The following is a 17,540-nucleotide window of genomic DNA, read 5'->3' as shown; positions in this document are numbered from 1 at the left end:
CTAAGACTCTAGGCCGAACACCATTTAGAGATCGATATTGTTTGACAAACCGAAGTACTATGAAGAAAACAAACGCTATTGAGTTTGGCCGAACGCTCTTATTTTAAAAATTGTAATAATAGATTACTGAGACGAGACCCAACATTTGGTTTAAGACCGAGCACTGTAGAAACCGACACTATTGAACGAGCGCTGGTCCAAAACCAAGCACTTATCAAGAACGAGCGCTACTAAGATCGAAAGCTTGGTCCAAGAACGAGCACTACTAAACTTAAATTAAAAAAAAAGAAGGAATATATATATATATATATATATATATATATATATATATATATATATATATATATATATATATATGTATATATATATATATATATATATATATGTATATATATATACAATTACGCCACTCTTATTTTTAATGAAAAATAACGATAATATCTATGACTTTACGTATTATAGAATACATTAACTAAATTGTTTAGGAAACCTAAAGAAGGACTATACTTGGAACGAACGCTCATTTACATATATCTAATAATATAAAACGATCGTCATTAACTAAATTCTCTACAGAAGAAGAATTTAATTTAGACGAACGCTCAAAGGAAAACCGAATGGTCAATACTGACTCTCGGTTACAGTTTACATAATTCTGTAGAGTATTACAGAATGACTCTCAGACAATATCACTAAAGCATGAGAATTCAGTTAAGACCCTACACTTCCATGAAGAATCGAACGATCACGAATGACGCTCGACCACAATTACAAAATTTACTCAGAATACTGTAGTTTGAAGATCAAACCCTATTTCCACTCAGTTCACACCATTTATCAATCGTCCACCCACACATCCAAACATGCAGTAACACGAATATTTCATATTCATCAAATAATCAAACAAAGTATCATACAAACATACAACCATTCAGAACAAGAATCTTAATCAAATTATATAAGTTTCCCTTACCTCTAATGTAGCCGAACGCTCAAATGATGCAAGTTATAGCTCACCACTACCAGAGACCTTAGCGTTCTACAATCACGCTTTAAGAAACTAAACCAAACAGAAGACCGGAAATACTCAGAATGAGATAATACACTCATGTAACCAGAAATCTGGGTTTGCATGTGAAAGGAAACGAACGTTCTAGGGAGAAAGTAACTCACCGGCTTGAAACCACAATGTGATCGGTTTAAACGAAAGCTCTTGACGCTGGGAGAGTTCAAACGGTGCCTGAGGGGTGATCGGAAGAAGAAAAGATGAGAATTCTTAGAGAGAAGGTGGAGATGGTAGAGAAAAGGAGGAGATTCAGAAGGTTGAAGATGAAGGGTGCATGTAGAGAAGTGGCACAAAAATTTGAAAGTTTAAGTTTTTCTCCTATCGTCAAAACTGTTCGTCCAATCTGCATCACACACCTGTCTTCCACTTTCTGAATTTCAGACACCCTTTCGCTTACACATGTACTCCACTAAATTGGAGTTTTAAGGATTATGACATATTTCAATGTTATTCTTTATAAAGTTCTTTTAATTATCAACTATAATAAATGTTGAAAAATATTTGATTTTCAAAATATCAATCGCATGTTTTATTTTAAAAGAATAATAAGAGGAAGAAGTTAGGAAGAATATTAACAAAAGAGAATGGTCACATCACATCAATGATCTGTGAATCAATTGACTTGTTACGTGGCAAGCTAACATTGCAACAACGTGAACGTGAGGAATAACGTTGTCCCTTCAACAAAACAGATACATTTGGTTTTTGTCGTTGTTCAAATTTCCGCTCTCACCCAAAAAAAAAATAAGTGTCCTTGATTGCAATTCCCAAATAATGACTAATTACCAAAGAGACCCCTATTATCCTCCTCCGGGTAAATTATTCAATTGGTTTAATACCTATTTTGGTCCCTCTTTTTGTAGGGTCTGTTCAAAGTTGTCCTCCTTTTTTTCAAAAGTTCACTAACATCCTACTTTTCGCAAAAACGATGCACGTCAGTCCTTTTTGGTTACGGCATTAAAAAGACTAACGACACAGCTGCCCAAGTGGCAAAAAACTGATGAGTTGTACAGTTTTGGTTGAGGTGGCACTATGACTTCATTATATGTGTTAAAATAAAATAATTTAAAATGATTTAAAATAATTTAAAAGATAGGGTTAAAAATAATTATAGGATTAACTAATTACATTTGGGGTAAAATCAACTCGCGGTTTTGGGGGATTTAGGGATGTCTAACGATAGGTTTGAGGTAGTGGTTCACCACGGTGAGACCTTGATAAAGGAAGTGCCCTTTAATTATATAGGTGGGGAGATATGTTATTGGGACATTGACCCCGATACATGGAGCTATTTTGGAGTAGTAGGTTCACTTAAAGATTTGGGTTACATTGAAATACATGAGTTATATTACGATATTGAACATGTTTTATATAAGCTATATGACGATAAAGGAGCTTTGAACATGATGAATGTGGAAAAATTGTTGGGGAAAGTCAACTTGTATGTTGTACATAAAGTGAGCGAAGTAGTGGTTGTAGAAAATGAGAATGAAATTCTTTACCTTTGCGAAGGGCCTGTAGAGAGTGGTGAGGGTAGTGGGGTTGAGGTTGGTGTAGAAGGTCCTGTTGAAGTGCAATAGGAGGTTGAGGAAGGTCCTCTTGACTGTGGTTGTGACTTGGAGAGAAATGATGGAGTGCAGATTGACACAGAGGGTAGCGTGAAGGTGCAGGGAGTGGCTGCAGTGGAGGTGGAGGATCTGGGTGGAGTGGAGGAAGAAGTAGAACTGCACAGTGAGGAAGAAGTAGAACTGCACAGTGAGGAAGAAGTAGAACTGCACAGTAAGGATGAAGTGGAAGTGGATACTGAGGATGAAGCACATATTATTGGTGAAGAGAACTTGGAGGAGGTAGGTGATTTGGGTATTGGTTTGGACAATAGTGATTCAGAATACAGGATGGAAGACAGTGATAACGAAGCACAAGGACATGGTAGGGGGTTGTCAGATGATGAATGGAAATCAGATGTGCTGTTAACTCCAGATAATAGTGGAAGTGAGGAGGATGAAACTGAGGACAGACCAAGTAGAGGTCCCTTTCCTACATTAAGGAAATGGAACACCAATGTATCAATTTCTAAAGCAAGAAGGGCGAAGTTAATGGCATCAAGTCAACGTGAAGGGGATTTTAAAGAACAATTTCGAATGATTTATGACTACGCACATGAGGTATTGAGAAGTAACCCAGGGTCAACGGTTAAGGTTAAAGTGAACAGTGATAATGGTCAGTCCATATTCGAGAGATGTTATGTTTGTCTTAAAGCATGTAAGGACAATTTTATTAGTTGTAGGCCCATCATCTGTTTAGATGGGTGTTTTTTGAAAGGTCTTTATAAGGGAGAGTTGCTTACTGCTGTTAGGAGGGATCCAAATGAGCAAATGCTACCCCTTGCATATGCAGTAGTTGAAGTCGAAAATAAAGATAGTTGGTCCTGGTTTTTGCAATTATTGGTTGAAGACCTTGGGGGCAATGAAGTTTGTGGGGCGTACACGTGGACGTCTGACCAGCAAACGGTACATGCACTACTTAAATTATTTTATTATTCATACTTTATTAATCATGTGTGTTTGATTAAAAAATTGATGTTGGCAGGGGTTGGTGCCAGCTATCCAAGAGCTTTTGCCTAGGGCAGAACAAAGATTCTGCATCAGGCACCTTTATGCTAACTTTAGGAAAAGATTTTCTGGTCAGATATTGAAGAATTTGATGTGGAGGGTTGCCACAAACACATACCCCCAAGCTTGGGAGAGAGAGATGTTGAATATCAGAGCAGTGAATGAAGAAGCATATAAATACCTCATAGCCATTCCCCCAAGGTACATTTTTTCCCTTACATGCACAAAGATTCTGCATTACTCATGTTTGGTAACGTATTTTCTTCATTCTTGTGCAATAGGTATTGGTCAAGAAGTAGGTTCAGAACTCAAGCAATGTGTGATACTCTGGATAACAACATCAGTGAAGGTTTCAACAGTGTTCTTGTTCAGTCCAGAGCAAAACCTATTATAACCATGCTGGAGGATATTAGACTGTATTTGATGAAAAGATGGGCCACGAACAGAACAAAGGTGGCATCTATGGATTTCGATGTCTGTCCAAAGATCAAGAAGAGACTTATGAAGGAATGTAATTTGTCAAGATATTGGATCCCAAGGTAATATTGTTCTTCTGCCTTATTTATGTTCATATCCAATTGTTGATGTGCCTTATTTATGTTCATTTATTCAACTGGTCTGCAAGAAGGATTTTTTAGGTTAGGCATGTATCAGTCATTGGGAACAAGTTCACAGTGGACCTGGACAATGAAGAATGTAGCTGCAGGAAGTGAATGATTAGTGACATCCCATGTTGTCATGTAGTTGCATCAATGAACTATTCAAATGTAGATCTAGAAACTTTTATACCAATTTAGTTCAGGAAATCCACATATGAAGAGGCATATGCGTCCATCATCTATCCTGTGAATGGCCACCTCCTATGGGAAAAACCTAGTTCTCCTTATGTACTGCCACCACTTAAGAGGAACATGCCTGGGAGACCAAAGAAAAAAAGAAGAATGGAGCCATGGGAGCTAACGAAGGATGGGACCCAAATGAGTGTTGGTGGGCAGCGAAAGAAATGTAGCATCTGCCGTGAAGTGGGGCACAACAAAAAAGTGTGCCCTTTACGTCCAGCCATCATAGAACCAACAGAACCAGCACATGCACAAAGTTCACAACCTCTTGCACCTTCACAACCATCAAGTCCCCAATCTCCTCACCCACCACAACCAAGTCAAGATTCCATCCGAGATTTAAATATTAGAAGAAAAGATCCATAGATTTAACTAAAAATTTGGATGTATTTGGATGTATTTTGTACTCTTATTAAGTACTTTAATTGTGTATGTTGAATTCTTATTAAGCACTTTAATTATGTATGTTTTACTCTTATTAAGCACTTGAATTTTGTAGTGCTATTAAGCACTTTAATTAAATATGCTATCATAGTTGTAGTGATATTATGTTGTCATATTTGGAAGTAGTGATATTATGTAATTATATATGTTTTTTGCCAGGTATCCTTAATATGTATTACAGTCATATACGTAAGGGACCATCTTGAACAATTTTTAAAGGAAAGAGGGACCATCTTTAACCATTTTTAAAGGAAAGGGGATCATATTTAACATTTTTAAAACGTAGGGGGGACTAAAACGAACTTTATTGCACGAACTCAGATTGTTCACTCATATTACAACACCAACTGATATTACATCAACAAAACATGAAGTTAAACACCTAAGCCATTACATGAACAAAACATACATTGCACATTGCACACCTAAGATCAAGCTAAACACAGCCACAATGTCATAATGTTCAACACAATAACAGCAAACACAACTTCAACTAAGAACTTTATCCTTCTCTGCAACTCTTTGACATTATTTTCCAGATCACATACCTTGTTGCTTTATCTCACAATTGTACCATCTCTATCATCAGCGTTGTCCTCAGAACACCACTTGAAAAAATTACATGACATCCTAGTTGAAAATTCACCCTATTATTCGCCAAGAACACAAAAATGTTAAAACACATAAAATCCAATACACATAAAAGTCACTACGGTATTCAAAACACCTTGTAATGACGACATCCCCAAAATTTCCTCCCAGCATTCCTTGAAATTCTGGCAACTTTCATTACAGCAATATCACCACAGTGGCAAATAGGGGTTATCCCAACTCCCCTCGAAACAGCACTGTGTGAGGATTGTGAAAATCCTTTGGACGTTGCCTTCGAATAGGAAGAACAACTTTGTGATGAAGTCATCCCTAACCTTAACCCTTTGTTTTTAAATTTCGGAACAACAGTAGCACGAATCTCCAACAATCCTAACCTTTACTTTTAGATTTGAGAACAAATGTAGCACGAATCACCAACAACCCTAACTTTGCTTTTTAATTTGGAAAAAACAACCATGAATCTCTTTGCTTTCAAGATGAATCAACAATTCAATTTAACACGTCAACCAAAACTGCACAACTCATCCGCTTTTTGCCAGCTGGGCAGCTGTGTCCGTAGTCCTTTTTAAGATGTTAGTGAACTTTTAAAAAAAAAAAAGGACAACTTTGAACAGATCTACAAAAAGAGTACCAAAGAGCAATTAAACCTATTCAATTAAATTAAACTAAACCCTTTCTTTTGCCGGAACTGTTCTGGTAATTCTCTTTCAATTTAATCAACACAGGCTACGCCCTTCCTTTCCCGCCACCGAGTTACCCATCAGCGCCGCCGCCGCCTCCTGCAGGGTATGAGCCGTTTGCGCCACCGCCTCCGCAGTACCAAGGTTACCAAAGCTATTTGAATCAACAGTACCCTCCGCCACCTCCTTCGCATTACGATTGCCACCACTTACAGTATCATGACGATGGTACCCCCGGTTTTACTTCCTTCTTGGAAGGCTGGTACAATTTTCTCTCCTCTTGATTTTTAATTTTATTTTCCTTATTGTTTGTGGGTTTTTTTTTTTCTTTTAAAAGAAAAATGTAAAGCTCAGAGGTGTTGCTTTCTAATTCAGATATGCATTTCTACAACGTTGTGTGTACAGAAATAAAGCGGTTATCAATTCACATGATGTGTTTAACATTTTTATATTAATTTCTTCCTCCTGTTTTAAATGTTAAACTAATGGATTAGGATCGTATAATTTTGTTTTAGGAAATTGGTTTAGAAATTGGATATTGGGATCTGAGTTCAATGGAGAAAGGGATTTGAAAGATTTAAATTTTCCTGCATGATTTTTAGTTTTTACAATGTCAACTAATTGTTGATTAATATACCATTAATTTTACAAAAGTTACTAAAATCAACAAATTTATCATAACATATAATTAGATGATTATGTAAAAGAGTACTATGTTAGTACATTCTAATTGAATCGAAAGGAAATGTTTCTGAATTAACAATAAATGCAACATGAACCAAAGGAAAACATCCTAACTAACAGAGAATTTTTTACACAATGCAAACAGATAGATGGCACAGGTGCTCCTGTGTTTTACCACAATGAGTAGAGACCCTGTGAATTTTATAGAAAATTTGTTATTGTTACAATATTACCTTTCAAGTAACATCTTTGTTCCTTCCATTTTTCCTTCATTTTTTTCTTTCTGCACAATGAGTTAATGATGCAGAAGTAGAAGTCAATCGTTGCTTTTTTTATCAATGATAACCTTTTAGGTAGAGTATACCTATAAGGTTTCGGTTTCGGTTTCATATACTTCCTGAATAAAAGGGAATCTCAATATTATAACTATGCAGACAAGCTGCCAAATTTTTACACACTGATGGTGTGTTTATAGAATCAACATAGAAAAGCATCATAATAAGATAACCCTGTTCTATACTGGAGTAATTTAATCTCGTTCAACATAGGATAAACTATCTAAATAAAAATAATCACAAGTTAAAAAAAAAACGCTAACTTCAAAATCAAATCCTAGGCTAAAATTGTAAAACCACTCTCTTACTCTGAATAATAACCAAACACATTTTATACATTTTTCCCGCAATACTGTTCCTAGAAATCTCATGATCAGGAAAGTAATTTAGTTGGGAATGAAAGATGAATGATTCCTTGTTCCAAACTATACTTTAGGCTAAAGTTTAGGTTGAAGGCAAATGGAACATAGTCACATTAAAACTTACAGTCTAGCGATGCACACTAACAGTCACTTCATAATTATTTCTATTCAAAGCAAGCTATGTCTAACATTGGCATTCCAATCATAGATATGAGTAGCTAAGGACTTAGTAGAATGTGAAGGAACAACACTCAGCAGGCTAAGGCTAATAATTAAGAGTAATATGGAGAGAGCGTATGTACACTAGGAGATATACCTTTCTGACTGTTAGGATATTAGATAGAGCTTCTGTTGGTGGTTAGAGGTGTAAAGTTAATCACCGAAAATGCAGGGGGCGTATTCTTTTGTGTGGTTTGAATAGATAACCGAGCGCATTGCTCAGTTGTTGCAACTTGTAAGTTCATAAAGTTAAACCAGTGTAGGAAGCTTTTCTACTTCCTTTGTGTTCTGGTATTCAGTAACAGATGTCCTTTTTCGTTGTTCTCTCGTTTCCTGCATCCTAATTGCACTCTCTCCCTGAGTTTCGACACGGTATATACCAATGGAGCCTACATCAGTAAGGAAAGCAACCCCCTTGATAACTTGAAACAGTTTCTAGTATGTTCTGATTTATTGATTTCTTTGGAAATAAGACAATTCTACGTATAAATTGTTGGGAAGTCTTATATCTCCTTGTCTCCATTCTTGAGATGCGGCTTTTATGTTTGTTCCAATTTGTTTTGTGATCTGACATAAATCATCGTAAAACTCATTAGTTAGAAACGATGACACATGTACTATACTTGCCCATGGAATTCATAGATTTTCATTTATAATTCACTTCACATCACCATCAAATAACTTTTTAGAGGTCTTACATGTGACAAGTCTTTTGTTGTGTAAATTTTATGACAGTTCTTTAAAATTGCTTATGACTTGAGACCAAAAGTATTCTGGAAATGTAAAACAAAATCCTTTGGACAACCATGTCCCCTCTTTTGGCTACACCTGTTGGTCAGAATGGTTAACCTGGAGTCAAATCTGTGGTTCAAGAATTATATCAAGTAAATATTGAATTTCTGGAAGAAAAATGACAACAAATAGAATGGCTAGAGTCAGTTTCTCTTTAATCATTAAAGTCAACTTCCAGCTGTTGTATCACTTCATTAATTTCACATTACACTATAACAATTAGATTAAAATATGATCTAAGGTCAAAATTTTCTTAGAAGTTACATTATGTTGATGAGCTTAACCTCTTTTTTCTTTTGAATGCAAGTCTCATACTTCTTTTTATTCGATAATAAAGCTTAATACTTGAGCATTTGTGAAATTTATTAATCCGAAGCCAAGTTTTGAAGTGGCAACAACCAAGTTATTTTTATTTTATAATCCAAAGCCAAGCTTTTTTAGCAACCTTTCATCCAGCTCTAGGGACTAGGGACTAGGGACTGGAGAGAAATATTTGATATGACTAGAAGCTTTCCATAATATGCAGAAATATCATTTGCTTTTCTCACATAGCCTTAAACAAAGGGAAATTCTAAACTTGTTATCTTTCAGCTTGGGAAATAAACTTTTTCAATTAAAAATGGTATTGAATCCTTACCTTCCCTGTTATGTCCTTTTTGAAAAGCCTTTTTGGTTCTACAGACTAAGATTCCTTTGTTCATTTACATGTGCAGCTTGACAGCGCTTTGTTGCTGTTGTTTGCTAGAAGATTGCTTTTTCTGATGATCATTTTAAAAGTTGCATCTGCAGTTTGGTGTACTTGGCCGGTTATAGCTTCTCTGGATAAATGTTGCTCTAATGTCTTCATGTGTGCGGGATCTGGTAAGTGTTAGTCATTGTTGTAACTCTTGGGTCTTTACCTTCTCCCTCACTCGTTTCTGGTTCTTCATAGATTTTCTGATGTGATCATTGTGAATGCTTAATGTTGCTTAATGTATATTGGAAACTGTAAAGAACAATGTTTTTACCTGGAATAACAAACTAATATATTATGGTTGTTCCTTGCTCCCAGTGGCAAACACCACTCATTGTTTCGTTTTTGGTACCAAATGGATTTAAAATCGGTAGTAAAAATTAATTTACGTTCATTGGTTCAATAGTGTATACACAATTAAATGTTTTAAATATATTTTTATCCCTCTAGAATGTTCTTTAGTTTTAATTTTAGTTAGTAGAACAAGACTAATAATATATTTTGTTTTAGTACGAGAAAAAAAAGTATACTCTTAATACAGTCGCTTTAATTCTTTACTTTTATTTATACTCTATTGCTAATTAATTATTTAAGCATGTGTTTAGTCTATTATCATGCGTGTTTATTAAAGAAAAAATAATGTTACTATGTAGTTAATTTTGAAGAAGTATCAAAGATCTTAAATTTTGAAAAAAGAAAGTATAGGAAAGACTTTCTTTTTTAAGGTTAATGACATTAATATCAATTTCATTTAATAACACAATAATTATTAAATACTAAAGACGTATTTAATTATCTTAAACATTAATAAGGTTCAAATAAAATTAATAAATTAAAATTTTTGTATTATTATTATACTAAAATTGAATATATCAATCATTGTTGTATTAAACTAACTATTTATTAAAATTTTATGCCGACCCTTTTTAATTTATAATTTTCTGAAACTTAAAACAGTGTAAGTAGAGATTAATTCACTAGATTCAATGAAAATATATCTAAAGACTATATATTATAATAATTCCAAGTTTGTTACTTATATAAGTTTATTAAAGTTAAAAACCATTATCCAATAAATTTTATTATGATTGAAAGTAGTGCTTACACAAGAAAAGAAATCATGAACGAGAAAAATTAATAAAAAAATATTTTAAATTTTGATATCAAGTCAATTGTGAGACGAATGGAATTATGATAAATTTCACTTTAATAACCTTAATTTGCTGGAGTGAATTTTGTATAGGGTGTTTAAATCTATAAACATTGCTCACAAAAATAAGATAAGTAACTTATTTAAACAACTTTAAATTAAGTCTATCTTAGAAAATTATAAGTAATGAACAAATGGTAGATTGAAACCATTTCACCATAAGAAGCTGAATTTGAAACAGGCAAAATCAAGCATTTTTCAACATTATAAACAGACAAGCCTGTTCAAAGATTCTGGAGTTGGTTTCTGATTCAGTTTTTGCATTTAAGTAGATAAAGGAAAAACACTGATTCACAACTAAACCAGTCAATCCAGATTGATTTTTAAAACACTGTTTAGCACAAGAAGCTAGAATGGAGTTTATTATCTTCGGCTTAAGGACTTCATTATATTATGTATAGAAAAATATATGTGTAGTGTAGCTAACAGATGCATCTACCCAAGAATGAAAATATACTTTTGATCTTCTGAACAAGCTTGAGCAGTGGTTAAAAAAGTACAGCTTATGTCTGCTTAAATTTCACAGTGAAGTATAGTACACATTCAGTTTTAAGACAAATTAATGAGTCTCATCATTATTCGCAAACTTTTACTCAAAAAAACAAAAAGAAACTGTCAATTTATGATGATAGATGGCGCTGCTTCAAGACTATAGCATGTTATTAATTATACTTGTACTTAAGTACAAGGATTTGAAAAACCTATGAATTTATAGGTCAACCAAATAAATACTTGTATTGAATAGATATTTGGAAGTGCTAGGCAGACAAAATTATTTATAAGTGAGTCATTATAGTTTATGATCACGTTGGAAAACTCAACATAGCAGCATTTCTTCATAGGATATTTGTTTTTCAACAAGTTGAACTCATGATTTGTGTCTTTCCATGAAAAAACAAACATGACAAGAACAGTTGAAGAACAAGTTCAAGTGGAGGTCAGTTCAGAAGTATCATATAGAGGGAGAAGAAGAATAAGATAAAGAGTGAAAACTAAGCACTCTTGTATTGAACAAGTAGATCAAAACTAAAATACTGAACTCTACCGAGAATACAAGAGATGAAAAAGTGGCATGATACTTCTGAAAAAGTGGAATAATAATAACGAGGGGAAAAAGGCAAATCTAAGATATGTATAAAAGTAGGAAATGCAAGTAAGTGAGAAAACACTACACCCGGCTAAAATTGCATTAATGAGTCAGCCTAGAAACAAGTACAAACATCTGAATAACAAGAAATTAAATGAGCTAAAATGCACCTAGAGAGTCCATACATATTCTGGTGCATCTTTCCTTTTCCCAGCCAATGTACGATACAAATACATTTTCTCTACCCTTTGCCCATCTTCCAAGATGCAATCTTCTTGCTCACTTTCATTGAAGATCTCCACATTCAACCTTGGCATCTTCTTGGCCAGCAACTTGCAGGCTCCCACAGTCACTTCGCAGGACGACATCCAAAGGGATCGCATTGTTTCATACTTCCCTACGTCTGTCAGAAGTGCCAAGTCACCAAAAGGGCAATCTCTTATCTCAAGCTTCCTCATTTTCTTGCATCCATTCAACACATACAGCATTCCCTTGTCACTGTCTCCAGCAAATGCAATAGACAGCATTTCAAGCTTCTCAGCATACATTCCAATGTAAAGGAAAACCTGGTCTGTCAACTTCCCTGAGAGTGATAGCCGCCTCAGTCGCCGGCAAGACTGCACAATTGCACCAAAACCTTCGTCCAGCGGCTGCATTGTATCAGGGTCAGGTTTTGTTGCATCAAGGATGCATAACCTGAAGCGGATGAAATTGGGGCAGTTCTTGGCCACTGTAATCAGTGCAGCATTTGTCATCTGGTGGCAGAAGTAGAGCAATGAATGAAGCTTGGGGCACCCCACTGATATTGCAACAAGTCCCACTTCTGTGACAGCCAATGCATTTCCAAAGGGAACGGATGGAAACACCCTCAGTTCTTGCAAATCTGTACATGTCTTGGCTACAACACCAAGTCCTTTGTCTCCAATGCAATCCATTATCTGAAAAAGTTGAGGAATTTGTTATATTCAACAATTGAAGAATTAACAAATAAAATTAGAATGTTCTGAAAATTTGATGTATTTACCCATAAGCGCTGTAGTTTCACACAGTGGCGAATTAGTTTTATCAGATCACTGCCCTGAATGCCTGCTGCATAGCTCAAGTTTAAGGATGTTAAATTGGGGCAAATGGGAAATATCGCAGCAAGACAGTGAGGAGCAACTTCCAAAAGTCCTGACAAACTGGTTATGGACTTGCACTTGAGAATGGTGTTCTTGAGCTTTATGAATGCCTCTGATTCAGGATCTTGGACAAACGATCCAATTCCCAAATCCGCTAGTTGAGGTGCTCGTGTCATTATCCTTTGCAGGGCATCAAGGGGAACTGAACGATTCAGCTTCAAACTCTTGAGGTTAGGAGACCTGGCCACAAGTCTCTCTAGAGCTCCCAAACTAACCTCTCCTTTAAGGCAAGCGAAATTCAGAGAGACAAGCGATGTGCAGCTATCAGGAAAGCAACTTAGCCACTGCCCTTTGTGATCTTCAACTTCATTTTCTTGCAGATCCAGCTCCCTAAGATACCTACATTTCAAAACAAGTAAAACACCAGCAACATTGGGAGTCAAGAACACATTCCAAGAATCCTTACTCTATTCTCAATCGGCAAGAGCTTCACCATCCCCACTCGTACCACATGCAAAATGGATATTATTTCACAGGACCATGTTGTTCCAAGATTAAAAAAAAATAAAAAAACTCCTAATCATGTGCAATTCACAGACAGGCAATCAACTTTTGTTAATAACAGATCAGTCAAGCTCCCAAGATCCTCCGGGACCTTTGCTGCATGGCTTGACATGTACCAAAAGCAAGTTCAAAGCCATTCACTCAGCAACTCTTACTCAACTAATTAAACTCCTTTATCCCAAACTGGTACATACAAAGAATACAAGCCAGAAGACACCTTAGAAATGTCGAAAACAACTCAAAACTTTGACAGCACAAGAAGACAAAGACCAAACTAATCAGAATATACCTTCAGCCATATATCCTCCAAGACACAAAAAGCAGTAGGAAGTCATCAAACATGTTCCAAAAAGCCCCCCACGAACCATATATAGTGCAAAGACAGACAAACCAACAAAACTTGTGCAACAAAAGCTTAAATCTAAACCAGCAGAAGACTCAAACTCACAACTTATTCTCACCTGCAATTAGCAGCTACGGCAGCAAGGCCATCGGTGGAGAACCCTTCACAGCTAACAAGAACCAAAGACTTAAAGTTTGTGAAAGAACGAGAAAGTAGCTCCAGGCTCTCATCCGAGACCACCATCCTCTTGAGCCTAAGCTCCTCCAACCCAACTCTGCTCTTGGCCAGAGCCTCAATCCATGGACACACAAAACCACCCCACCCGTAAGGAACCAAACTGAAGTCAGCAAAATGAGGCTTTCCCTTCAAAGTCAAAGACTTGAGACCAGGAAACCTTTGGATCAACCTCTCTGGAGAGATAGAGTAACAGTTCCCTATGAACACCCTCTGCCTCGTACACCTCTCTATCCTGTACCAACTTTTACACACCAAAGACAAAGCGTTCCGGTCACGGTGTGAAACCACATAATCAAATATGTGCTCTATTACCTCGTCGGGGAAATAATTCATCATTTTTTTTCTTGACGTTTCTCTTTCTCTTACTCAGTGATCCAAACTCCCAAACTTTCCAGGAAAGCTTTCATACTCCATACAAGGATAGGAAAAACAAAAACACCCCGGAAAGGTAAGGCTCCTAAATTTGAAGTTCTACCACATCATGGAGAAAACCAAGATCTAAAGCCAGAAAAAGTGGGAACAGATCTAGGCCGAAACAAGAGAGTGAGAAAACAAATCTTGAAATCTAGAACATCAGGGGAGTCTAAAAAGAGGGTACTGATAAAAACTGAAAATTTTATACTCCCCAACTGGGATCTGCTTGGAGGGTAGCCAAAAAAACTCAATTTTTGACAAGGAAAAACCAACCAGAGAAAAAAAAAATGAGCAATGAGGTGGAAGAGAGGAAACCCAAAACAGAAAAATTATGATCTTGCAAATCAAAAGGTGATGATGACGATTTCGAAACAGGATAAAAGGATAAAAAGAGAAGTAGGATAGATCTGAGAAAATCCAAGTTTGGCAGAAATCTTAATTTACACTTTAGACCAAGCCACACAAGAGGTGACTGAGCTTAGAGCTTAGAATGAGAGAAAGACTCAAACCATTGGTGTGACTCACTCACATGTTCTGTGTTAAAAACAAAAGGAGTGAATGAGGTAAGAAGAAGAGGAGCAGAAGAAGAAGGGGAAAGAAGAGAGGGAGGAGGTGGTGGTGAAGTGAAAGAAAGGAAGTAAACCCAACTGGTTGAGTTGAGTGTGGATTTATTTAACCATGGTTACCATATCGTAGGTTAACTCAACCAGGAAGGATGGTTGGTTGGGGGCTTTCGAATGAAATCTGAGAGAGCGCAGGCGTCGATTTTGATGATGGGATATTGAGAGAATCTTGACCGTTGAGTGCGTGAACATGCATCAGTCCTTGTCACTGCTTTCCAAGTGAGCCTCACCCTCTGCTAAAGTCTCACACCCTCTCTGCTAAAAAAAAGAGTTTCTGAGAAAGAGAAAGAGAGAGAGAAAACGGCATGGACAAATCGAAAACGACTGTCGGATTAAAGACACCTGCTTTCGTGAAAAACTACGAAAATGCCACGCCTAGGTCTTAGATAACTATGTAGATAAGATCAAATGTAGACTTGACACGAACCTACTCCGCGCGTCTCACATAATCGCCCCTTTTCAACATGTTTCCCAATGGTACAGTAAAAAAGTGACTCATTCTCATTAATTTTACTTTCGTCATTAATTAAATCTATTATTTTCATACCTTTATTAATTTTAAATTTCAATTCAGAATATTTTGATAAAAATAAATTGAATATATATTAATATCTTATATTTCATTATAAATATGACAGTTTTACACATATTTATGTTTTACATTAAAATGTTTTTACTTTTGGTCGTTTTACAACAAATGATTAATGATGTTAATGAAGATAATTTTTCATTCATATTGTACAATGACAAATAAAAAAGAAATATGAGTTTTTTTTTTTATGTTAAACATCAAACAGCCGAATTAGTCTAAGAATTTGGAAAGAGGAAGACAAACACAATAAAATCTAGTATTTATTACTAATGGCGAGGTTAAAATTTTTACATTATAAAAGTATTTAATTTTTAATTTTAAAAATTCTTAATTATTTTGCTACTTAATTTCGAGAGACATAAAGTAACTTACCGTCCGACAGTCCAATTAATATCACGCATTTAAAGAGAATTTAATTATTCAATTTGGTAAACTCAATTGATGGTATTTCATGAATACAAAAATTTAACTTACATTTTCTAAACCATTAACATCAAATTTAGCATCTAAATAAATGGTAGGACTCTGTATTATTTGAAGATAATTGAAGGATGAAATTCGTCAATTATTTGTCCTATTTTGGTAACGGGAAGACAACGACTTAGGGTTAAAAGATTTATTGGTCAATTGTTTCAAAGGACAGAAGACGATATTTCTGGACTTTTTTTTGTCATATATTTATACGTAGTTTTATTTATTTTATTTTATATTATGCCGAATAAATAAAATTAATATTAACATAGTTTCTTATATTTTAATTGGATATAATGAGTAGAGTGTTTCTGAATAACAAAAATAATAATTTGGAAAGAGATTGATAGAGGAAAGTTGAAAGCAAATAACAAAAAGCAAGAATATTTATTGAAATGATTAGGAAATTAAGTTATGAAAAAGAATAAAAATAAAAAAGAAATGATACAGACAATGAGAGGGAGAAAATGTGTGAGTTGCATGAATGGGAAGAAGTGATAAATGACGATATTAATTGGAGTTAGGGATCCATAAAGATGTTAACACTGCCTACACATGATTTGTTCTTGTTTGTGTTTTTTGCCTTTTGGGTCCTTTGATGATTCGGTGCGTTACGGTGCACCGTACTCCTCGCAACAGCTCCACGTAATTGGTTACATCACTGCGTTCATCACATCAGTCCAAGTCCATGATAGGGACCGTACAGACCACCGCAGTAGATAGAAAGAGAGAGGATTTGTGTTTTGATTGGATAAGGCATCAGAACGCAACCCCTTCGGAATAATACAGCAATCATAGCGGTGGAATTCAAGGATCACACCCAAAAATGGGAATACTCTGCTTCTTTCAATTTCTAAGACTATTTAATTATATTAATATTAATAATAATTATTAAAGATTTGTTTTCAGATACAATGTTGATATTCTGTTTTGAAATCTATTAAAATATTATTACTTACTACGTCTGATATATTACTTAATTTAAAAATTAAAACTCAATTTTATTTCAAAAAATTATAAAAAGTATATTTAAATTATATTTGATTTTAATTTTTAAAGGATATGAGATTATTCTATGCATAGGAAGAAAATGTTTATCATTTTTTTTCTAGTATCAGTTCAATTTTTTTTATGAATTTCAATTTTAAAAATATTATTTGGTGTATTTTGAAAATTAATTATTTTAATTTGGTATATTTTATTTTTCTTAAAAGTTATTCCTATCTAAAAAAATAGTCTTACATTATTATTTAGAAGTAGATATTAATTAAAGTTTAAATATTTTACTTTTTTATTTTTCGAGATATTTTTTTGAAGATAAAATCGTAAAAGAAACTCTAAAATAATAAATATCTTTTATATATATATATATATATATATATATATATATATATATATATATATATATATATATATATATATATATATGTGATTAACTTAATTATAATAAGTTTTTTTATTTGATAAATAAATTTTTATCTCACATTCACTAGTGTAGAA

The 17,540-nt window shown here is 34.7% G+C and overlaps 1 protein-coding gene and 1 long non-coding RNA gene across 2 annotated transcripts; one reads left to right on the top strand and one right to left on the bottom strand.

Moving 5' to 3' along the window:
• The first annotated feature begins 5,277 nt into the window (after positions 1-5,277).
• Positions 5,278-9,681, top strand: LOC108328564 (uncharacterized). Its single transcript, XR_001832122.2, has 2 exons — positions 5,278-6,515; positions 9,359-9,681. It is a non-coding gene; the product is annotated as an uncharacterized LOC108328564 (long non-coding RNA).
• A 2,065-nt stretch (positions 9,682-11,746) lies between these two features.
• Positions 11,747-15,041, bottom strand: LOC108329149 (protein AUXIN SIGNALING F-BOX 2). The gene is made up of 3 exons (XM_017563210.2): positions 13,822-15,041; positions 12,700-13,195; positions 11,747-12,613 (listed from the first exon to the last, which is right to left on the bottom strand). Exons 1-3 carry the CDS (start codon positions 14,274-14,276, stop codon positions 11,846-11,848), a joined length of 1,719 nt encoding a protein of 572 aa, XP_017418699.1. The 5' UTR covers positions 14,277-15,041; the 3' UTR covers positions 11,747-11,845.
• Positions 15,042-17,540: the final 2,499 nt, after the last annotated feature.

Source organism: Vigna angularis, chromosome 2, assembly GCF_016808095.1.
Source record: "Vigna angularis cultivar LongXiaoDou No.4 chromosome 2, ASM1680809v1, whole genome shotgun sequence".
NCBI lineage: Eukaryota > Viridiplantae > Streptophyta > Magnoliopsida > Fabales > Fabaceae > Vigna > Vigna angularis.
This window is presented reverse-complemented; position numbering and strand designations above follow the sequence as displayed.

What these genes read in the sequence shown, in the direction of transcription:
- LOC108329149 (XM_017563210.2), bottom strand. Translation starts at nt 14,276, where the DNA reads ATGATGAATTATTTCCCCGACGAGGTAATAGAGCACATATTTGATTAT. An exon ending in GCCGTAGCTGCTAATTGCAG is followed by an intron (nt 13,196 to 13,821) that starts GTGAGAATAAGT and finishes TTTGAAATGTAG; the next exon opens with GTATCTTAGGGAGCTGGATC. An exon ending in TGAAACTACAGCGCTTATGG is followed by an intron (nt 12,614 to 12,699) that starts GTAAATACATCA and finishes CAACTTTTTCAG; the next exon opens with ATAATGGATTGCATTGGAGA.